Source organism: Sebastes fasciatus, chromosome 6 (genome assembly GCF_043250625.1).
Source record: "Sebastes fasciatus isolate fSebFas1 chromosome 6, fSebFas1.pri, whole genome shotgun sequence".
Lineage (NCBI taxonomy): Eukaryota > Metazoa > Chordata > Actinopteri > Perciformes > Sebastidae > Sebastes > Sebastes fasciatus.
The window spans coordinates 15,363,839-15,388,446 of record NC_133800.1 but is presented as its reverse complement, the minus strand read 5'-3'; the positions used below and the strand labels follow the sequence as shown (position 1 = coordinate 15,388,446).

The following is a 24,608-nucleotide window of genomic DNA, read 5'->3' as shown; positions in this document are numbered from 1 at the left end:
CAGAACACAGAACGCTAAGAGAGTTGCGAGTTCTTCTCAGGCGATCGTTTCGCCACCCTGATGAATCCATCAAGCGAGGTTTGATTTATACATCTGTCTGTGATCACAGCGGTACAGCTACAGCAAATGGGGTGGCAAGGAGCGAGCTGACACCACCCTGCTCAAATACACACATGCAAGCGCACGCACACATGTGCAACATATACCACTTGGCACACACACACATGCACAGACAAACTCACACATGCATGTGCTCACAAACCAACAGCCACGCGCTCTCGTTCACACTCGTGGGCACACACACGCGTACACAAGAGTATCAGTGCTTATGAAGTTTTTGGAGAGACAGAGGGAAAAGGGGAGGGGGGTAAAAGTTTGCAGAAAAAGAAGCCCAAATGTCTTTCTGTCTGTCTTTCTCATATGGGCCTTCTCCGCATGCTTCATTCGCTCAGCTCTAAGTGCAGGGATTTGGGGGCCAAGATGCAAGCACTGAGTCTATAAATGTTTTGTTTTGTTTATTTGTTTGCCCTCAAAGCCCAAGGAAGCCACAGGGGGAGGATGGAAATGGGGTAAGAGAAAGAACGAGAGTTTCAGAAGAGATGATGAGGAAGAAACATCAAGTTACTTAAGATACAGTATGATGACTGTCTTGTGTAGCGGTTTTCTAAACTTGTTTAAATATGTATATGAAACAATTCATATTATAATGTGTGTTACAGCCAAACAAATTTAAAGCAAAGTATTTTCACACAGCAGATAAAAGTGATGCTTCTCTGTGTACATTAGTCTGAATATATTCCCATATAAAGAGACTAAACAGACTTAGGAGATGTGTATATGGGTTTTCAGTGTCCTGATGGTATCAGCAGATCTCAGGCTACTGTAAATAGGGTGTTATGTTTATGTAGATGTACTTAATGGATAGTCAGAAGTCAGAGAGGAATAGAAAGATAGAGGGATGGAGGGGGTGGGGCACCCTGACTTCCTGGTCTTCAATCTTAGTCCCTGGGAGGCCCACCCTGCACCTGCTGTCTCCTAGTGCCTCTCATCAGAAAGGCATTTACCGAGTGCCGTGGCTGCGGGCCCCTTCATTAGCGAGCATAATTATTTGTGCAAGTGGCGTAGGGCAAAACTGGCCCCGCATAAACAAACAGAAGGGCCGGAGGACTGTGAACAAACAACACATTAGAGACAATCAACGTTGCCAAAATGAAACCTAAAGCGCACCTCAGATGGAGAGATGGACACACACACACACACACACACACACATGCACAGAGAGAATAGAACAAACAAATCTACAACATAAAACACTATAGCAAGGAAAATGGAAAAATAATAAACGTCCAAAATAATGTTGTAATAATACTCGTAAGCCGATACTCAACGTACACACACACACACACACACAGTTACAATAGCCACACTCACAGAACAAAAGATGATTGATTTTGTTTACCATACACAGAAAATAAACAACATTTATTCAGATATCGGGAATATTAGTGTTCATATGACATTTCAAGCTCAAACCAAAATGCAAACTTTTATTATTTTCCCCTCTCTACAGTATCAATAGTGGAAATAGCTTTCAAAAGACAGAAAACAAATAACTCTAAAACATATTGTAATACTTAGATGTTAACACATGCAAAAAACACATTATTCACATATGAGTGCGTGTGCGTGTGTGTGTGTGTGTGTGGGAGGCTGTGGGCTCCTGTCCTTCCCACAGTTCATCAACTCCACAGCATGACAACTCTTTATCCGACCAATGCTTCATCTGCCAGCGCTAATTACTGAGCCATGAAAACCTCTGATACACAAACACACACACACACACACACACACACACACACACACACACACTGGCATGGGAATAATGTGTTTTTAGTGTGTTTATTAATTTGAGCTTCATGTAAGTGTTACACAAAACATTTCATACAAGCAAGAAAAGCCCTCCAACTTCTCTGTTATCTTGTACTAGTTTAGCTACTAGCTGTCATGTCTCTGACATCTACAGGTGACGCTGCGCTGCGTGCCCTTTAGCAAGGAGGAGCTTGACCCCTATTGGGTCCTGTGGCGTCTCACGGTGCTGCTACCAGCATGCTCTGTACACAGCGACAAATTGCTGACTTTTCCAAAAAAAGAAAAAAAGTCCCAGATGGCTTGACCACGTAAAAGTAAATACCACACTGTGTGGGCTGAATACTTTGTCTTTTCTGCAGTGAGATACTGAGAAATAACAGCAAATATAGAAATTGTTATGATGCATAAGACACAATACATTTCTGCCATAACATAAAAAATGACACAAAAATAGATTAAATGAGATAGATTAATCAATTAGGGCTAGGCATTATGATGATATATCAATATCGTCAAAATGATATTAAATGTCTATCGTATATAGTTTTCTATATTGTTTCTATCGTGATATGGTATATCAATTTCTTAAAATGAGAAAATACTCAGTACTTTCAGTTGTCAAGTATTACATTCACACAGGAATGTACAAAAATGGTCTTTACCATGTGTTTTTTTTCATTTTGACTGTTTATTTATAGAATTATCAGAACATGTTATATTGTGATTTACGTATATCGTTATCTAGAATATGAAATGACCTATAACGTGATAGAAGATTTTGGTCATATCGCCCATCCCTACAAACAATACATAATAACTAGAAATTATTATTAAGGCCTTTTATTTTTTTGTATTTAGTTTCCAAGAAATACTTTTAAATCTTAGCCCAAATAAATCCAGGCAATTCTGACATGATGATAATTTAAAAGGAGTATGTATTTACCTTTATTCTTCCTTAGAGTTCAAATTTATATAGACTACGCAAGCTTCAATGGATGTATGTCCACTGCAACTCCTAAAGACCTATGTCATTTATAGAGGATTACTATTGTGCTTTATTTACTTGGTTACCAAATGTCAGCACAAGCTCGTATAGTTTGCACAGGAAAAGCCAAATCGTTTGTGAGGCTACAGGAGAAATTACAGTTGTGTTTTGAATGCAGAAATATTTGGAGGTAATGCGTTCTGAGCTGTTTATTTCACTCACTAAGATTCAGTAACTTTAGCTGGTACATATTCTGCTTCTGCAAAGCAGAAATACTGCACACAGAACGTCAAGAGTGTAGATGTTACAACATGCATGGACTGCTGCAATACGGGATAGTTGCAGTTTTAGCAGGGGCATTGTGAAAACAACAGAAAAATAGCACAAACTTTAAGTATGTTGAGTGTAAATAACAAACCACAAAAGTCTCCTTCTTGTGTACAGACTGAATATTACAATATGCATAAAGCAAATCTGACAAGATTGCATTGGAAATATGTAACTTACTGCTTCTCAGCTTTATTTACACTGTACTGTACCAATTATATTCAATGTGTCACCTTCAATACAGCTGTTTGTTTATGCTGAATTACAAAAAAGCATCACAAACAAATCCATATAAGTATTGTTCATCGTGGTAAACTTTGTTCATCAAAGTTCTTGAGCAGTATTTTGTGCCATTATAGCCAAACACGTAAATACTGTTTGAGGAACTGATAGAAATATTTACCTTACGGCTTCAAATGTAGCGCACGTTGATGAACAGATACAAATGACACACAGAAACATCCAGGCAGGCGCTGTGATTTTGAAAGAATGAAACTCCATTCATTCCCACTTTTCTCTTCCATAATAAAGGAGCACACAGACTGACTAATGTATGTTTATACAGTATAGAAAAATACATTAGTCAGTCTATATACGATGTGTCCATATCGTTACATCAAACACACGCTGAAGCTTTTTCTTCTGCTAACTAGGCAATCACAGCCCCAAAATCTAACTCTGTCCTCTTTAACTGCTATCCAACACACACGCAGACAAAAAACACACTTTGACAAACACATAACACATAAACCATTAAAGACTAATTGAATCTAATTTATTTAGTTTTCTGGAAAGAATCATTTAAGGCAGAACTTCCCTAAGCCCCCTCAATAAATGACACTCATACCGTTTTACTCTCTTTTCAAACACAATTAAAAAATAATATATAAATATATACACACTGCAAATGACATGCATATAAGGGGTTCATTTTGGAGCCCGATCTCAGGTCATTAGTAACCCACCATGACGCTGTGGAGTTGGAGGGTCCGCTGGCGACACACAGGCCCCTGGCCATTTATTCTATATTAAGTCTCTAATGGGCTCTCTCTCTCTCTCTCTCTCTCTCTCTCTCTCTCTCTCTCTCTCTCTCTCTCTCTCTCTCTCTCTCTCTCTCTCTCTCTGTCTCTCCTGACACACAGCATGTCGGCACAGCGCTGGTAAAATATGCACAGAAAGTCCGGTGCGCACACACAGACAAAGCCATTCAAATGAATGGTTATTTATTCGCTAAACGAGGATCTGGGTGTTTAATGTTCCTTGGACGTTAGGTAGTTTTCTGGGGGAGGCAGAGCCATACCCCTACGGCTACAGACATCATTTATTTTACACATAGCCTAATACCGCACGCTAGGCAGCCGCTGCGAAAAATGGGCTTTGGAAGTGAAAAGGAGATATAAAAGAAATAATGAATGATTTTTTTTTTGGAGGGGGGGATAGTGGTGGTAATGGGAAGGGGGGGGGAACACATTAGAAGTTGCGGCAGGGAGAAAAGCAAGGGGTAGGCTTAAAGGCTTAAAGCACCCTCTGTGTGTATGTGTGTGACTGCAAATGTGAAGAGGAAGAACAAGAGAGCGACAGAGATAGAGAGATTCCACATTTGTGTATGAAAATGTGTGTATGTTTCAGTGTGTGTTGGATTTTAGGGTATCAGTGGGGAGGCAGGTGGTACCTGGTTGTGTGTGAGGCTCTCAGGCCTTCATCTGCATCTCATACAAATGCAGAACATCACAACATCAGAGGGGCTCCTCTACATGCATAACAACACTTCCCCAAAATGTCACAGCGCCGGTGTGATGTATCCAAAACAACAAAGCCATAAAATAAAGTAACTTTAAAAAAAAAAAAAGAGACATGCATTTATACATTTTAATAGCAAAGTGTCTAAGTTGGCCGCATTTTATCCGAGTATAATCACCATGATATATTAAAAAGAACCAGTCAGGCTAATGAGGCCATTAATGTCAGTAATAAGTGTATTAATTAGCCAATATTTCTGTGTCAGCACCCAAGCTTTAGGAATCCACATTTACGTAGTTTTAATCGTTGTCATGTTAGAAATATCGCATAAAATATAATATAATATATAACATATATTAGGCTGTCAGTCGATTAATCGCATGATTATCCATGGTTAATCGCGATTAATTGAAAATTAATCGCATTTTTTATCTTTTCAAAATGTACCTTAAAGGGAGATTTGTCAAATATTTAATACTCTTATGAACATGGGAGTGGGGAAATATGCTTGCTTTATGCAAATGTATGTATTTATTTTTAGAAATCAATTAACAACACAAAACAATGACAAATATTGTCCAGAAACCCTCACAGGTACTGCATTTAGCATAGAAAATATGCTCAAATCATAACATGGCAAACTGCAGCCCAACAGGCAACAACAGCTGTCAGTGTGTCAGTGTGCTGACTTGACTATGACTTGCCCCAAACTGCATGTGATTATCATAAAGTGGGCATGTCTGTAAAGGGGAGACTCGTGGGTACCCATAGAACCCATTTACATTCACATATCTGGAGGTCAGAGGTCAAGGGACACCTTTGAATATGGCCATGCCAGTTTTATGCCACGCCTCCTTCATGACAAGCTGACATGACATGGTTTGTAAGTTTTCTAGTTTCATATGATGCCAGTATCTTCACTCTAGCTTTAACAATGAGCCCGCTACAACCTAAAAATCACAAAATGCGTTAATGCATTAGAGAAATTAGTGGTGTTAAAATGAATTTGTATTAACACGTTATTATTACGTTAACTTTGACAGCCCTAATATATACATAAATATGTTGTTTCCATTTAATGGTGGCGTGAAATGTATTTAATGGAGTTGTAAATTGCCCTTAAATGTTATTGACATGAAATGGGTCTTTCAACCTCCCAGTTAACATGATTCATCGACTGAGCGTCAAATAACTTAACTTAATCTTTATTGGGTTTTCTGCGTTGCACAGCTGGGTTCAAGTTCCAGTTAATTAAAGGACGCCAACATTTAAACATTCAGAAAGATCTTTTCATATTTCAAAATAATAATAAAAACATTTCACTGTTTTAATTGACTGAACAGAAACTAAATGGAATCTGGCTGATAAAAACTTACCTCCTTATATGTGGTCACTGAAGTGAGTGCTATGGTCATCTCTCCATCAGAAAACTCCTTCAGGTCCAGAGTCAGCAGCTGCTCCAAGTCTACATCCAGTCAGCACACACAAACAGACTAACAGTTATATACAACACACACAAAATATTACAAAACAACAATTTCACAACAGACAGAAAAAAGCACAAGCATGAATGCCCTTTCCAGAAGTGAGAGGTAATTGAAAGGATGATGTGATACTTGGAAAATGGGTCAGCGAGCAAAATGTGACTCTACAGGGATTATACTGAACTTTTAGCAATCATGTGACCTGACAATTATGTCAACAGCAGAGCACAGAGAGCCTCCGACTATGTTAAATGAGTCTGCTTTTAGTTTAAAGCCCCAACAGCTTGCTGACAGTCACGTTAAGTACTCTTAGAACGGACTGACTGACATATCTGATCTGACACTTGATCAAAATGCTCTTAATGATGTAATCTGGGAAGATTTTAAATCACCTTTCACAAAATAACACAGTACACCTCAAATTAGAAAACGTGATGCTAATAACATTAGACTAATTGACCAAATACCATTGGTTAGGTAGAAAATCTAATATTTCCAAATCATTCCATTCTTCATGGATACTACTAGCTCTGAAGCACATGGGTATATAAATAAGACAAAGTCATACTTTCATTCAACTTTAAATATATCATTTGGCCTCCTAAAATTCATTTTTCAGTTATGTTGCAGCTTGTGATGCTCATGGATGTATGTCAGAGAGCTGGATACGGCACAGCCACTCAGCCATGGTATACTGCGGTACTGCAACAAAAAAATCCCCTGTGGCCTAAAAAGCATTTTTGCCTGTAGACCACTATTATAAAAGAGACCTCTCTAAAACTTTTGACAGGACCCCTTGAACTGCAAAGGTCAATTATTACTCTTTGTTATTACTCTCAAGTTTTATATTTGTAAAAGTTTCCCGAGCCTAGAAAAGCTTTTTTTATGTGCATGATATCATCCTTATATAAAGTCTGTGGCATGGGTGTATTGTAAGAACTGGAAACTGGACCCCAAGATGACGCCTATTCATTCCAATGAGAATTGCTCGTCTGGGTCACAGGCCAAAAAAGTTGTCTAGCTTCCGGGTTTACTACCAGTGTATTCTGCCCACTGAATATGCGCATTAGTGTTTCTCCCGCCCGAAAGTTCCCGCTAGACCAATAGACTTTATATAGTGAGGATGTCACAGAATTTTTAAATCACTTTTCTCGGCTCGGGGAAAGTTTTACAAATATAAAACCTCCATGGATCAAAATTTAAAAATAGAAAAAGTCATAGTCAACCTTGGTTGTAGTTCGAGTTGTCCTGTCAACAGTTATACAGATGTTTCTTTTACAATGGTGGTCTATGGGGAAAACACTTTCTGGGCTGCAATACCGCGAGTGGCCACCAAAAAAAATTGGATGCAAGGCTGAGCGGCCAGGAAGCTAAAAACTATTTTGTTTTATGCACTCTCAGTGATCAATTTTCATTCAAGTGAGTGGGCGCCGTCTTAGAGTCCGGTATCCAGTTCTTATAATACATCCTCGGTGATGCTAGAGACTTCCTGTTAGTTAGATAGCTGATTGTTTCCTACTACTACTACTCCAGATGTTCCCTGGTAACTGATTTTCACATTACTGAAGTATTTACCTGTGAAGACATTTCTCAAGTTGTAATGGTGTAACCCAGTTTAGTAACTCAGTAGTTTGAAACTTTCTTGTAGTTAAGAATTTACAAATAGCTGGTGTAACCCAATTCAGGGCCACTGGACCACTTAAAGGGAATGGGGCCATCATTACTAATTTCATTAGTTACACTCAATGACAACTCAAAATCTGCCATAAAAAAGGTCTATTATAGTTGATTCTTCACCTGTTGCTGCAGTGTCTGCTTTATATCACAATTGTGTGTGTCCTGTATAAGATGACAATATGATGAGGATGATGGAGAACTGTACAAGTATTACGTTCTACTGTATATCATAGGTTAAGACACAATCCATATGATCCAAGAGAGATGGGTTGCATGTCACCCCATCTCTCCCTCTTCTTCATATAAACGCTTCTGTGTTCAGTTAAAGCCTGTTTGAATATGCACCTTGTGGCTTTGCCTCATCATGTTGACCTGCAGTGACATCACACCATTGCTCCAATGATCTCATGAGCTCCTCCAGTTGTGCTGACCGGCGGCCATGTTTGATCCACAAAGCTTCACTTTGCAGCCGCAAGGCCTCTGTAGACACAAAAACACACATAAAACATTAAACATATGGGTGCGTCCAGGATGCACATTCTGGCTCTTGTTCATAAGATCATGTACGTTCAGTCTTGGTTCAATAAAAAAATGACCAATGAGGATCAATATATTTGATCAGGCCTTTCAGAAACTAATGTACATGTTTGAACTTCTGGTGTAACGCAAGTAACCAGCACTGCAACACAGTTTGGTCTTAAACCAGATATTTTTTCTTTCCTTTATATAATTACTTTAATTTTGTAGTGTGAAATGTAACCTTTTATATTGATTATATATATAATTATTTCAGGCCACTGTGATCTGTTCCAGAGACCTATGAATGCAAATCATCGATTGCCAATACTGATCAATAATAGTCAGTAATTACTGAATGCCCTTTTAACCTCTTGTGTTGAGCTGGACTCAATAAACAATAATATAGATCGACACTGTCCTCTTTTGCCACACTTTTAGGGGGGCATTTTTACCATTTTTATTGACAGTGGATAGAGTCTTGGAAAGGGTAGAGAGAGAGAGGGTGGATGCGGAAAGGGCCACAGGCTGGATTCGAACCCGGGCCATCGCGGTCAGGACTGAGGCCTGTTACATGGGCGCCCGCTCTACCAACTGAGCTAACCAGGCACCCTTGCCACACTTTTAATTAGGTTATTGAACACAAAGTTGCCATCAGGGACCGGGGAAAAACATGGAAAACTTGTTCTGACCAAAATTTGTGTCATTTTTGTGAGGAAATTGTGGTAAAGTTAGACTTTATACGTATGTACACTGTGCCATCAATAGTAGCCCAATAGTTATTAAATAATTCACATTTAATGATGGGCAACTGCAACATTTGTGACTATGATCATGTGAGCTATTCTGGTTCAAATATTTAAAATATTGTCCTATTCATGCTCCACCAAATATTTCCCAGTGGTCTCATTTTAATCAAGACTACTCAAAAATATGCAGTTTGTAGAAAATGTTTAGTACTACTAATACATTTAGTGTGAATTTGAAAAAGCTGAAATGTTGTTAAAATAGACACATAGCTAATAGCCAGTTCAGTATATACAGTAAACCTATAAAATGTTCTATATGTCCTCTGGTAACATTTTTCTTCAGACAGCATTTGTTAGGATCAGGAATTGAGCAAAGCTACTGGCCTCTTTAGGAATCAATGAACCTGAAAATGCACTGCCCAAAGAGCTCTCACAAAGAAATACGAGAACTGGACTACACACAGTACATCAGTCTCCTGCTCTAATCATCCCTCACTCCATCAACCTCAGTTCACTTTTCCTCTATCGGACCATTCTCTCTCTGTATGCCCGGCTTACTGTAAATCACAATGAGAGACGGCAGAGAAGAAAAGCAGCAGAGCGTTATTGAACAGAGATCAGGCATGTCTCCTGCTCAACCTTTACACAGCTGCGTAACACTGACAACTTGAGTACCTATTTGGCAGGCTGTAACTGACTTAACAACACACACACACACACACACACACACACACACACACAAACACACACACACACACACACACACTGCAAATTTACTACTCCGTCTCTGTTTTATCTCTTAGACGCCAGATTACGTGTTTGAAAGCAACCCAAAGTAGAGGTCAACTGATGTAATTTTAATTGTTACAATGCAGTAAACCATCTAGTATAAAATGTGTGTTATCATGGACTGTATATAAGAAGTGGACGTAGTCACTGTGACGTCACCCATTAGTTTGTGGACTGACGTTTTGAAGCCTGGAGTTCGGCATTTTAGCCGTCGCCATCTTGTTTTTTTGCAACCAGAGGTAACACGAGAGGCTGGAGCTGCAGTACAACTGAATATGATATTTTTAGGCGACCAAAAAGGTTATAATTAACTTTCATGAACTGAAAACACACTGTGAAAGGGTTAAAGTTCTAAGACGAAAACAGATACAACTCCCAGACCGGACAACACCATGGTAGCGACTTGTCAATCACAAGGTAGCCACGCCCTAAAGCATACCCTGCTTTATGTTCTATTTGACTCTAAATGGGACCACAATTTACTAAATGAACATCATGCTGTATTGAAGAAGACCTGAAACTAGCGATTGAGACCATAAACTCATGTTTACAATGTTTACTGAGGTAATAAATCAAGTGAGAAGTAGGGTCATTTTCTCATAGACTTCTATTTGTATAATCAGACTTCTTTTTGCAACCAGACGAGTCGCCCCCTGCTGGCTATTAGAAAGAATGCAAGTTTAAGGCACTTCAGCAATGGCTTCATTTTTCAGACCTGGAGGTAGCCCATTGGTTATAACTTATTCATATTATTGTACCCAAGCTAACACAGACACATATATTCTGTTGTGAGACTCTCATACATACAGTACACACATAGACACACAGTTTTGTTCTCTGCCCCTCTCTCCCTTTTACTGTTGCCTTTTATCCATTTCAAACATTTACTGATTTCTCTCTGATTTCTAGTAACAGCTTTTCTTACTTTACTGGAAGAAATATGACAAAACAGAAACAACTGAACAGACTAAGCTAACTTAAATAAAAAAAGAGTCACATTACGGGACTCTGTGTGTCTTTCTTCCTTACTCACACTCACCACCCCTCATCTCTCTCTTTCTCCATCTCTCCTGGTGGGTGTTAAGCGAGTCATGTCAGGGGATTTGTGTGTGTCCTCCTTCATCGCCCCATTACTCCCCCTGGGGGGCACCTGCGCCTCCCTCACCTCCGAGAGTCTCCCCCAGCGCTGCTCCGATGTGCTCTGCTGCCTCTTGAAGAATCTCCCCGGCGACTGTCGTCACCGCGGACGATGCCCCATCATCCCCTGCGTCCTGCTGCCCGTCGTGATGGACCACTCGCTGGATGCTGGACTCCAAAGTGTGGTACTCATAGCTAGGAGAGTGAGAAGACGGGGGGGAGGGAGATATGGATGGCTGCAGGGAAAGGAGCGATGATTGTGAGGCATTTGCATAAATACAACTCCCCTTTGGGTCATGAGTGATGAACACACGCAGGCTTGAAATACACACCCAAACATACTCTCAATCTCATTTTTGCATCAACAAATAAAGTCTTCTGAGCCAGAACCCAGTGTGTCCGGATATGTTTGTGGTCTCTGTGTGTGTGTGCTTCAGCATCACCAGTACACACATTAATCAGTGTTGGTCCACTGAAACATAAAACTTTCTAAATTCACTGAACCCTCTTTCAGGTAACATTTTAATTACATCCCTGTTGTCTCATCTATAAAGCAGTTAAAGATCAGCTGAAGTTATCTACAAACCAAGCTGGTGTTTGTATGTTGTGCTTTGACATGATTTGCATATGTGAGTGTGTTTACCTATCTAGTAGTCCATCTCTCAGCAGTGTGAGCGAGAGTTTTCCGGTGTGATGAAGCTTCACGAGGTCTACATCCTCTCTCCACAGCAGCGAGCTCTCACAAATTTTCACCCTCCTCAGATACCTCACCGTCTCCCCGGGCAACTCAGTGTCACATCGCCGGCGCCAGAGCACCGGCACACACACCCCACCGGACGTTTCCTTCTGGGGCACAGAGACACACACAGTAAATCAAACCAGATACATTTAAAAATGAAAAAAACAAACAGACTTTGAATCAGATGTTAAGCAATTATCACGTTTTATTTGATTAAATACAGATTTTAAATGCAGCATGTTATGAGATTGTTGCATATAGAAGTGCACCACAAAGTGCTCAAATCAAAGGAATTCTGTCATTATTTTACTACTTTAATTAAATAATGTTCTGATGAAGCTAGGGTAATATATTTTAGAAACCTCTTTTGTTATATTTACATTTAAATAAATCAAATGCTCTGACAAAATAAACAAAACAAATCGTATATCTGTGGCTGTCGCAGGACTGTAATAAGCCCATCCAATCATTTCTTATATACAGTAAATACTGTACATCATAGGCTCCCTGCCTGTCTGCCGGTGCACTCATTGTCACCGGAGTCTTCCACAAGCTGCAAGCTTGACAGCTTTGAGTACTAACTATAGCCATGTTTGTTGTTGACATTCATAATTATAAGTTGGGGGGACTTTCTTGCTAGATTTAGTGACTTTTGGGAGCTAGTGATGTTGTATGTGTTGAATCATGTCCTGTTAGTAAATAGTAGGTTGATTCTTTGTATACTAACTGCTAAAACAGTATTCTATGATAATTAGTATGAGGTATTTACTGTATAGAATTTGTATATATATGATTTGGGGCACAGCTCAAGTTTCTAAAGTGACGGCTGATAACATAAATTCACTTTATAAGAGTTGGCTCAACTTCCAGGTGCTGCCAAGCACTGGTAGGACCTGTGCCTATGTGGTCTTTAAAGGTATAATATGCAGGAATTAAAAAAACTAAAAAAACAATGTATAGACTGATACAGAAATAATCCCTCTCAATCTTCTCTTATGACCCACTTGAGGTGTGTGGTGGTGTCTGTTTCTGCCCTCTTTTCTTTTTTCTTCTTATTCTTAATTTGCTGTGTTCGGGACATTTCTACAGTATGCAGGGTGCGCAGCCCGCTCAGGTCGTCAAATACCGCTGCTTTGTCACGCCTCTCAGCTTCTGATACCAACTCACAAGTCCCCCTTTAGCTCTGTCAGATACAAAGTGGCCGTATTTGACGGATGAGAACGGGTTGTGTGTTTTTATGTGCATGGGCTCCAGTGTTCCCACTGTTCCACTGTCTCTCCTCTGCTGTGTGCAGAGCGCTGCTATCGGTGGGTGAAGCTTGCCCTTCGGCTGCATTCATTCAAAATCTGGCAACGCGGCACCTTCCCACAGAGTTGTTGTGCGGAGGTGTTGGGAGTTAGATGTGTATTTATTTGTGCTTTAGAATGTAAAGGTCGTGAAACAATCAGAAAATAACGCTTTTTTCTCACTAACACCGCTCCCTCTCTTCATTCACACTAAAGCTGGCTGGGCCATCGCTGCTCTCTCGCTCCCTTGCTCGCTTGTTGAGCCGACGAGGAAGGACCAACTTCCTGAATGCCGCAGACAGCAACCGACAAATGTAACCCATTGAGGTAAACATATTATACCTTTAAACTTTTGAACACTTCAACTGTAACCATCGGAAAAAGTTTGGCTTTCAAATGTTTGTAAGTAGAAAACATATTACCTGGCTGAGGTGTAGTGCTATGCACAGTGTTGCGGCCACAGTGTCAACATCTGGCTCCGGTCCGCCTAAAACAGCGTGGATGGGATCCTCTAATGCATCTGCCTGGAAACACACACACAAACATACAAGGTTATAGTTGGCTTCTTCATTTCTAAATATGAGTGACAAGACATCATTCAGTCATACTTGATCTCGTTGTTTTCCAACATCCAACAAAGGAAGCAGGTGACAGTACTGTACATCATTGTTTGATTCGATAGCTGATATACCTGTATGACTTGAAACTACTTAAGCCAGCGTGACTGTATTAGATGACTGCAGCATTTTGAAACCAACAGTATGCATTAATAATGAAATCGTGGTGCTGTGAGGCTTAGCTCATGCTTGAAAGAGAATAATATCCAATATGCACTACACTAAAGGCAAAATCAGTTGTAACAGCAAAGCAACGGTCTCAATTAGCGAGAGAAACATTTTCACTGTAACTCAGAGTAACACTCTGTATCAAAGAAGTGATGACTTCCATTAATTTCACTAAACAATGCAGACAAACACTCCTCATTTAGGTTAAGTGGACATTAATGACAGATCCATTACAGAGATTAAGCATTCATCTCAGGGTGAAAACGGCAGAAAATTGAGTTTCCTCCCTTCATTTATTGACTGGCACTCTTGGTTTTAGATTATTAATATGGCATTTCAGCATTGATATTTAAATACAGGTATTTACATTACATACACACATCCAAAGGTCAGGTTTCTGGACATTTAACATTTGTCTTTGTGAGAAACACAATCATTTTAGGAATTCAAAACATCATAATTCGCAAAGGCTTCCTCTTTAAAGGCATGCATCCTCACTCATTACTGAAAGTAAAAGGTAACAGTGCAAATCATTTTTGGTAATTTGGATCAAAATCTCGCTCAACCATCCCCATCTTGCACTTGCACTGGGTGTTCTGTGTCAATCTGTAGTGTTTTATCTAAAATAGATAAGCTGACTCACCACTCGTACAAGCCTGCCCTGCAGCCTGCACCATTAATCAAGACGCAAAATGTGGATACAATGAATATCCCGTCTATCAGGAGCTCATCTTAATGGGCTTGTAGGATGCTGTGATGGGAGAGCTGGAGCAGTGGAGGGGAAGAAGCAAGTTTACAAAAACAAAGACCGGTAGGAAGCCTCACATGTCATGTTTCCTGGCTCAATTCTCTCCCATACTGGCAACCTTATGGTCACAAGCTCAGTTGTGTATCCTCTGATCACCTTCCACCCTAGCTGATGCAGGATACACTGGCTTTGTGGCCTTGACAAAATAACTTTGATAGAAGTCCATTAGGACTTTCCAAGTGATATTAGTGGTATCTTGACAACTCTATGCACATTTTTATGTAACCTTTTCCCTTAAAATTATTCAGCAAAGTTATTCAGGAATGGTTCAGTCTGCTGCTATAACTTCCCTGTCCTATATGTGTTGTAGATTACATATACAATTGGTTTGCCGGTGACTGAACAGCTTTCCCTTTCTGGAAAATCTGCAGAGGGCTAGACATTATCGAATGACAATGCATTGTGAGTGAGTTACAATGCATGAGATACTTTCTATCTAAAAACAAAGATGACTAAATGTTTACTGTGATGCATTGACTATTGACAAAATTCATGGAAGTCAATGGCTGCCTTGAAAGTGGAAAACCAGTCTACAAACGTATGGAGTGCTTTGGAAGATGGTCAGCAGTAATGTAAATGTGTAGTTAATGGGTTAAAATCAGTGGGCAACTTAGCTCCACCCTCTCGTGTCACTTCTGGTTGCAAAAAAACAAGATAGCGACGGCCAAAATGCCAAACTCAAGGCTTCAAAACAGCAGTCCACAAACCAATGGGTGACGTCACGGTGACCATGTCCACTTCTTACAGTCTATGGTCAAACATTCAAAGCATGGTCTTTTGAGCCCCACAGACTGCAATGACTTTTCATTTTTTATTTAATTTGGTAATCCTGCTTTCTCAAATATCACCCTGGAAACGTAGCTAACGCTTAACACATTTGTTGCCATGCCAAATATATAATGGAGTCTGGTGATGTAAGGGAGCTTAATGCTGGGGATAGATGGATACAGTACTGTTAAAATGCATACAGAACTGAGTAGGTGTCTTGTTTCTATTCATAGGGCCTCACCAGATTCATAGGGCCAGATGGATAAATGAAATGAGGGGAGAAGCAATGAGAGACCAAAGCACACAGAGGGAAGGGAGGAGAGAGGTTAGAGGCTGTTGATTAGACTTAAAATGAGAAGGGAAGGAGCATAGTGAGATTGGAGGAAGGAGGGCAAAGAGTTCGAAGAGGCTTATGAAAAAGGGGGCTGAAATATAGGGAGCATGGGCAGCAGATTGATAAGTCAAACATGTAGAGGAGGTGAGGGAAAAGGAACAGGGAAAAAATGAGGGATAGACAGGTGGAAAAATGTGATAGGGAGAAGAAAGAGAAAGGAGGAAGAAATTAGATAAGAGGGAGTGAAGATGAGAGGCAAAGAAGTGGAAAGAGAGGGAGCGATCTCTATGAAGAGGAAAGAGGAGAAGGTGTGTGAGAGAGGGAAGGAGAAGGAGAGGGGGAGGACGTCTGCAGCCAATCCCTTCATAGGAGGGAAGGAGAAGGAGAAAAAATCAATACTAGATAGCCAGAGAAAGGAAGCGATGCATTAGCAGGAGAAAAGACCACTCAGAGTCTGTTCTACTGCAGCGGGAGAACATAGAGGCGTGTGTGTGCACGAGCATGCATCGGCCATCTGATATCCTTCAATCTGAGTGCTCTCCCTCTGAGCTCTATCTCCCTGTCTCTCCACATTCAAACTCTCCTCTCCTCTCCTCTCCTCTCCTCTCCTCTCCTCTCCTCTCCTCTCCTCTCCTCTCCTCTCCTCTCCTCTCCTCTCCTCATTGCAGGCCAGGTTTGGAATATATTATGAATCTCCTTTAAATGCCCTGCTGTCCCAATTTGTATTTTCAGCCAAATATCAGTCTGAGATGAGATTTACTCGCTTACAGTAATTGCTCCATGCATAAAAGCTGCGGGGCAGTTAAATACAACCTTTAAATGTATTCTGAAACCGCAAATGTTTACATTTCTGGTGTTGCAACCATCGGAGCAACTGGAGCCTGTCCAAGTACATTAGATTGAAGTCAAAGAAACTAGGTGATCCATCACACACAGACATCTTGATCATATCATATACATATAATCCTATCTATGGGAGTCTCTATTTCATCTGAACGCCATGTCTCTGGACACAAAACCTTGGCTGAATATGAGAGGCATGTTCTTCTTCCTGTGTCAGCCACTGAGCAACAATACCACTATTTACATACACACAATAGGGCTGTCATATCAGATTTTCACTACACAGTTATCGTGGCCAGAATAATTCATGGTAACGATATTATCACGATAACTATAGAAAATAATAAAAAAAATACAAAATAATGCTATGATTGAAATTCATCTTTAACTTTGTTAATTGTGCATTTTGTCTCTTCTTGGCAAATTAATTACACTCAAAATACAAGTGTAGGGTGGTGGAGAGAGAGTAACCATAACTGTACTGTATATATAAAATGATTGAAGGGGTGCTGGATTGCTGCAACTATTATTAACATATCAATATTCATTTTCAAATATCATGGTTATCGTCAATACCGGTATATCACAACATCCTTATAAACTAGTGCTGCACAATTAATTGAATATTAATCGCGATCACATTTTGGCTTCATTCAATTAAATGAACTTGATCAACTGCAATATGCACGTTTAAAATGCGTACTCTGCTCAAAGAAAACTCTGCTGCATATCAAATCAAGCGATTCCTAAACTAATAGCCAACCACCAGAAGGCGATAGAGATATTTTGGCGTCGCTTTTGGGGCGCTGACATGCCGCTGCATGTGCACAGCAGCAGCCTGTGAAAAACGTTCCTGAATGTTGCGGCTGCAGTCCAGAGTAGAAGAATAATACACTGTATATTACTTTTTTTAAACCAAAATGCTTGTTTTAAGTCTTATTTTGATGCAAAGATTTAATTTATTAGCATAAATGTAGTGCAATGTGAAAGTGAAAGCAGTGCTCTGTTGATTTCATTTTGGGTAAAAGGTTTTGGTACAATTTTATTTTGCTTCTGGGAGATACACTGTGAATACGAACCAGTCTTATTTTGATGCAAAAAATGAATTCATTAGCAAGAATGTAGCACAACATGGAAGAGAAAGCAGTGCTCTGTTTATTTAAAAGTGCAATAAAAATATTCCCACCAAATAATTGTGATTATCATTTGGGCCATAATTTACACTATTTGAATAAGATAAAAGAAGAAAAAATAGTGTTTTTTTTTTGTGGAATATGCTCAGCGAACGAATCCCCATGTTATTCACACAAAGAGAATAGTAAATGTTTTAATAAAATATAGGGGACTCCATTGCCGTAACCCATCAGTCCACACTCTCCATGCTTTCTTTTATTACTTTTCCATTTGGTTCAGTCATGCCAATTAATGCTTTTCAAATTATTACACATTCCATAGCCAACCATCCTTTTCACCGCTGCAGTGCCTAGAAAGGCAGTGAAGGCAATTTGGGCCTCTTTTATCTAGCAATTTGTTTTACATCTCAACTGTTATGTGTTTTTGTACTTAACATTTATCGGGATGAATAGTAACACGCATAGGGTTTGAAAATTACCTGTTCTTTTTAAGACTTTGAAATGATCACATTTTGGTACTGAGCACAAACCTAAAGCCAGAATCAAAGTGGTCCTAAAAAAACCTCTTCAGGTGTGTGTGTGTGTGTGTGTGTGTGTGTGGGTGTATCAGTGTGCAGACTGAGAAGGACAGATGGTGGAAGTCCACTCAGCACATTGCTTCAGCTCTATGCCAAATGATGGGAGAGTGAAGGAGGGTGGAGATAAACAGAGAGCGAGAGAGAAAGATTGGTAGGTTCAGTAAGCACTAAGAGCCAAGCCAATTAGAGGTATGGATGTTCTGGACGGGGGCCATACACAGAGTAGAGAGACAGAGAGGGAGAATGACAGAGAGTGGTCAGCAAAATAGCGAATCATCAAAGTTTATGTTGGAGAGCTGAGAGAGAGAGAGAGAGAGAGAGAGAGAAAGTGTGTCTGTCTGTGTGCATGAGAGAGAAATGGTTGATAATCATGACATGTGTTACACTTTATCTGCAACCTCCATGACACTCATCAGTTGCCCTCCTTATCACTCAATTACCCTGCTGTGCTCTGATCTGTGGATTTGCTTCTTTGATCTTCTCTTCTCTTCAGCTTTCCCTTTACGTTTATGTAAAGTACATCCAGGATAAAAGCTCTTATCCTCTTTAAATTTAATTCGTAGACCGGCTGCTCATCTGCGGGTTTGAATTGTGCCGACAGACACCTGTTTACATGAATAAACTGTATATTCTAGATACTGTAGCATGGTTGAAAATATAATTAAAGGGGCTCTATGTAAGAATCAGAAATTGCTTGTTAACAGTGAAATCTGTGGCCGTTAAGTCAACGAAAGTCAGCGTCCTGTTGCTCGCGCTTGTGCTCGCTCTGCATAGACATGAACGAGCATCGCTCAAAACAGTGAGGCGACACACGTCAGCTAAAACCACAATATCACTCTATATTTCACCTGCTTGGCAGTAATGTTAGCTGACCATACGAAGGTCTCTCCATGAATTAATGCTGATCCTAGTGTTAACTTTTCCTGCTTCAGCCTCCCGACCGTGGTCAGAAGGAACAGGGGAGACACCGGAGTTTTTTGTTTTTTTTAACATTATTTTTGGGGCTTTTATTCTTTTATTTTTTTTTGACAGAGACAGAGATAGTTTTTTGTAAGGGGGAGAGAGAGAGGGGATGACATGCAGCAAAGGGCCGCAGGTCGGATTCCGAACCTGGGGCCGCTGCGGTAAGGACTAAGCCTTGGTACATGGGACGCCCGCTCTACCAGGTGAGCTACTGCGGCGCCCGACAACGGAGTTTTGGTCGGAGACGATAACGTTACCTGCTCCGGAGCCCCGTCTCTTCACTCAGCAGCAGGAAACAAGATACGGGAAACCTCTGTTGGTCTGGACGAGCTGCAGCCTTTATTTCTGCACAAACTTCCACTGTACATTCACTAGATATTCTCAGAGCTAAACTAACTCTTCTGCAGTGTGTAGTGTGCGCGCATGCACGTGAGAGGTGGAGCGAGAGAACGAGTGAGAACGAGCGCGGTGTGTGAGTGAAGGTAAGCTGGCAGAGGAGCAGAGTACAGAATCGACTCCGGCCCTGGAGACCAGGGTTACGGTCTTCCCTGTGTCTTCTGGCCACCGTCGGGAGGCTGAAGCAGGAATAGTTAACACTGTTTGCAAGACAGGCTTCACTAGATATAACTTTGCAGTTTTGGTGCTTCCTTGTAGTTTGTGTTGGAGTCTGAGTCTGAACAGCGTAGCCACACGCGAGCGCGCAAGGGACACCAAACCTGCTATGATTTGTACGTGTTAGGACTTACAAACAGTACCTTTAAGAGAATTAAGCAAATACAATTCTGTATTTTGGTAATATCAACCATATATGAAATGTAGTAACAGCATATTGGTGTACATATGTGTCAATCAATTAAAATATTCAATCGCATGATTGTCCATAGTTAATCACGATTAATCGCAAATTAATCACACATCTCTTATCTGTTCAAAATGTACCTTAAAGGGAGATTTGTCAAGTATTTAATACTCTTATCATGGGACTAGGCAAATATGCTGCTTTATGCAAATGTATGTATATATTTATTATTGGAAATCAATTAACAACACAAAACAATGACAAATATTGTCCAGAAACCCTCACAGGTACTGCATTTGCTCAAATCATAACAAGGCAAACTGCAGCTCAACAGGCAACAACAGCTGTCGGTGTGTCAGTGTGTCAGTGTGCTGACTTGACTATGACTTGCCCCCAAACTGCATGTGATTATCATAAAGTGGGCATGTCTGTAAAGGGGAGACTCGTGGGTACCCATAAAACCTATTTTCATTTAAATATCTTGAGGTCAGAGGTCAAGGGACTCCTTTGAAAATGGCCATGCCAGTTTTTCCTCACCAAAATGTAGTGTAAGTTTGGTGCGTTATTTAGCCTCCTTCCCAACAAGCTAGTATGACATGGTTAGTACCAATGGATTCCTTATGTTTTTTAGTTTCATATGATGCCAGTATCTTCACTTCAAAAAACTGATGCAACCGCTGTAACCTAAAAATCACAAGTTGAGTTAATGTGATAAAGAAATTGCTGGTGTTAAAACTAATTTGCGTTAAGGTCAAGAATGAATGTTGAAGCTAAGTCTTTAAAGGTTCTCTATATGATATTCAGAGCATTAGTATAGCAACAAACAATTATTGTCTAGGTAAAGATATAGTGGAGTAATGTCTACCTGAACAGAGAATGAAATCACTCTCCCTCTGTGCGTGTGTTGTAATACGAGTTTCTCTGTGCTTTGTTTATGTAGGTGGTCCTGCAGCGCGTGCATGTGAGTCCCTGTTTGTGTGTCCCACTGGCAGAGGTGCAAATCACAAGTAAGTCTCAAGTCTTTGCATTCCAGTCCCAAGTCCTAAATTTTGAGTTTTGAGTCTTAAAAAAAGTCAGTATGCGCTCTCCACCAAATGTAATGGCATTTTAACAGCAGAGTAATAATATATTAAATTTACAGAAATCATGAATGCTTTTAAAGAATGTTATTTATTTGTAAAAAAGTAAGACTGAACATAATCATAAAAAAAAGATCTGGGGAATTAAGTGTCGACTTGCTGGGAATGAATAGCGTTAACATTCGTTGTTTCAGGAAATTAATTGATTAGTGGCAAACTTTTTAAACTTCGGACTTGGGGGAAGGTATTAGGGCTGCATGATTTTGAAAAAAATTGTTAATTGAGATTATTTTTACTGATATTGCAATTGCGATATGATTTGCGATATTAGAGGGATTGATCATTTTTACATCATTATTCTAATTTTTATTAGTGTTTCATGTTAAAAATGATTATGGTGTGATTTTGGCAAGGATCTGTATCAAACAAAGATGTTTTCTTTAGTCTGTAGAAAGTGATCTGTAGGTCAGGACATCTCCGCAGCATGCCGATATTTAATTTAAAATGGTATCTTGACACGGATTTTGCCTTTAACAAATATTGTGATTTCCTCCTCATCCTTTGAGGATAAAAATGTGATTAATTGTGCAGCCCAGATGGTATCAGTTCTTTTCAATCCAAAAGGCTCAAGTCCAAGTGAAGTTCTGAGTCATTGGTGTTAAAGCTGAGTTGCAAGTCTTTGAGTGGTTAGCTCTGTCAGCACGGTTGCCGTTGTTTGCACTGTTAGCTGCTAGCCACCGGCTAAGCCGTCACCATGTTGAGAGCCGTGTGGAAGCAAAACCCCTCTATTATAGATTTGCTCAAAATTTCGTACAGAGCTCTTTTTAAACTGGTAAAGAGAAAGAAAGGAAATTTGAACATCTACAATTCTATGATAACTCAGCAAACTCCATCTGCTGATGGAGATATTCTGATATGATCAAAAGCTCCAGAGCAGCTGCTACATGGACCTTAAAGAGAGATTGTTTTTTCAACCACATGGATTATGTTTAGGTCTGGATTTTTCTCCCTGTAAGCTTTGAAAAATGGGGCAATATTGCCTGCAGAGTGTGATTTGCTAAATGGGATAAATTGAATGTGACTGAGGATTACATTCTAAGAAATGTATATCCAATTGAACAAAGATATCAGTAAACCATGTGTGCGTGTGTGTGTGAATGTGCAAACACTTCCTCTGTAATGCAAGAAAAACAGCACCAAGTTGACTCCATAACCAAAACCAAGCCAAATCATGACTATTAATAAGTCACTGAACAAACTAGTGCTCTTCACTAGTTATTTCTGATAATTTCCTGACATTGACAGGGTGCTTAGGCATGTTATATACTCATCAGAGACATTAAATGAAAAACAGAAGGTATTTAACTCAGCCAACATATAAATACCTAAAGTGCAGCGGTGCCAAAAATCAACCGGGCATTGAGTCATCACAAATACTCTTTGAAGGGGCTGAGAATATACTGTGTTAACAGCCTCAAAACCTTTGAATGATCATGACCATAGATCATTGGCCAACCTGTGACAGCCTCCTTTCAAGCAGCTCACAACAAGAGCATGCTCAGACTTGCCAACAGCATCTCCTCTGATCCCTTACATGTTCTACATGGAGAATATCAACTTCTGCCCGCCAAGAGGCGATTCAGAGTCCCTGCATTTAACCGCATCAGGCTAAAGATCCATCAGTCCATCTTGTTGCTAAATAATAATTAATGTGCTGCTAAAGACATGTAAATCCAGAAGACAGATGGTCATTTTTGTAATGGGTTATGTATGATATTTGTGAGCTGCCTATGGATGCAAAATGAATTTCAGTGCAAACTGACAATAAAGTTGTATCGTATCGTATCGTATCGTATCGTATCGTATCGTATCGTATCGTATCGTACACTGCAACTGATAATATGCTCATGCCTTATAACCAAGCACATATAGAAATAGCAGTTGGCCCTATATGGCCTCAAAACATCATCCATGACAGGCTCCCTGATGTGAACCTCTGTGTAAGTGTTGCAGGGCACTCCTATATAGTCTAAATGTACACAGTATATATATACAGAAATGTAAAAAACACATATCTATAATCTATAACAATATGCAAATATGTATGCCCCAAAGGCTCCACAGTCATTTAGTCTATATAAATTAGGTTGTTTAGTATTTGCATGAGGCTTTTTTTTTGTTTTTTTATGTGTGTGAACAGATATTCAGTCCTGGATCAAATGCAAATCATGAGTCAGTATCTGCAGAGCAGCCAGATAGATAACAGTGAAGGACAGCCTCTGGCTAAACTTGTTGATGTCACGCCTCCCTCTCATTAGCTCCTCATTCAAATGCACACACGGATGTTGCTGTAAACACAACGAGCTTATTGTATGGGGCCAAAACACGCCTTCCTCTCCCCATGGACTGTCATATATTGTCGATCTACAGGTGCTTGGGGGGACCGAAGAGGCTTTTTCTCCAGCAACAGGAACAGCAGCCTGTAGCACAGCAGCAGCATCAGCCTTCCTCGTCATGGTCTCATTCATTACACCACACAAGCTGGTGTTTAACGCCGCAGCTCACGGCTCTCAACTCACCCCGAGTCTGCTCTGGACGCTCCGCAGATACTCTTCCATGTCGGCCTGCGTCGCTACGGCGGCGTCGCTGCAGATCTCTCCATAGACACAAGTTGTTCGGCAATAACACTGCTTGATGCGTGTGTGTATGTGTGTATGTGTGTGTGTGTGTGTGTGTTTTCTCTCTCTCTCTCTCTCTCTCTCTCTCTCTCTCTCTCTCTCTCTCTCTCTCTCTCTGTCTCTGCTCCCGAGTCCCCCGCTGCGCTCTCACTGCAGCACTCTGCTGTCGGTCCTCCCTCCTCTCTCCTCTCTCCGGGTGAACCCACCACACCGAGCAGAGCAGTGTGTGGGTGTGACGGCAGGAAGAGGAGATCCGACGGAGACGGAGGCGGAGGCTCGCTGATTCAACCGCGCTCCCTGCGGTAGAGTAGGGAGCCTCACAACATGTACACACACTCACACACACACACACACACACACACACACACATACACACACACACACACACACACACACACACTCACTCACGCAAACACACACATACCACATACAGACACACACACACACACACACACACACACACACACACACACACACACACACAGACACACACTAAAAAACACACACACACACACAGACACACACACAGACACACACACACA

General features: G+C 40.4%; 1 protein-coding gene across 5 annotated transcripts in view; it reads right to left on the bottom strand.

Moving 5' to 3' along the window:
• Positions 1-24,163, bottom strand: part of LOC141769111 (uncharacterized) — a 47,180-nt gene extending 23,017 nt beyond the window's left edge. For 3 of the 5 annotated variants that reach the window (XM_074637835.1, XM_074637837.1, XM_074637838.1), the window contains exons 1-6: positions 23,968-24,163; positions 13,721-13,822; positions 11,917-12,119; positions 11,302-11,468; positions 8,428-8,562; positions 6,298-6,386 (exon numbers count right to left, since the gene is read on the bottom strand). In XM_074637835.1, coding sequence (XP_074493936.1) covers positions 6,298-6,386; positions 8,428-8,562; positions 11,302-11,468; positions 11,917-12,119; positions 13,721-13,822; positions 23,968-24,006 — 735 coding nt within the window. In that variant the 5' untranslated portion in view covers positions 24,007-24,163. Of the gene's footprint in view, positions 1-6,297; positions 6,415-8,427; positions 8,563-11,301; positions 11,469-11,916; positions 12,120-13,720; positions 13,823-23,967 lie in introns of those variants that run through there. The other 2 variants (XM_074637836.1, XM_074637839.1) reach the window with 2 other exon arrangements.
• Between the last annotated feature and the right edge of the window lie 445 nt (positions 24,164-24,608).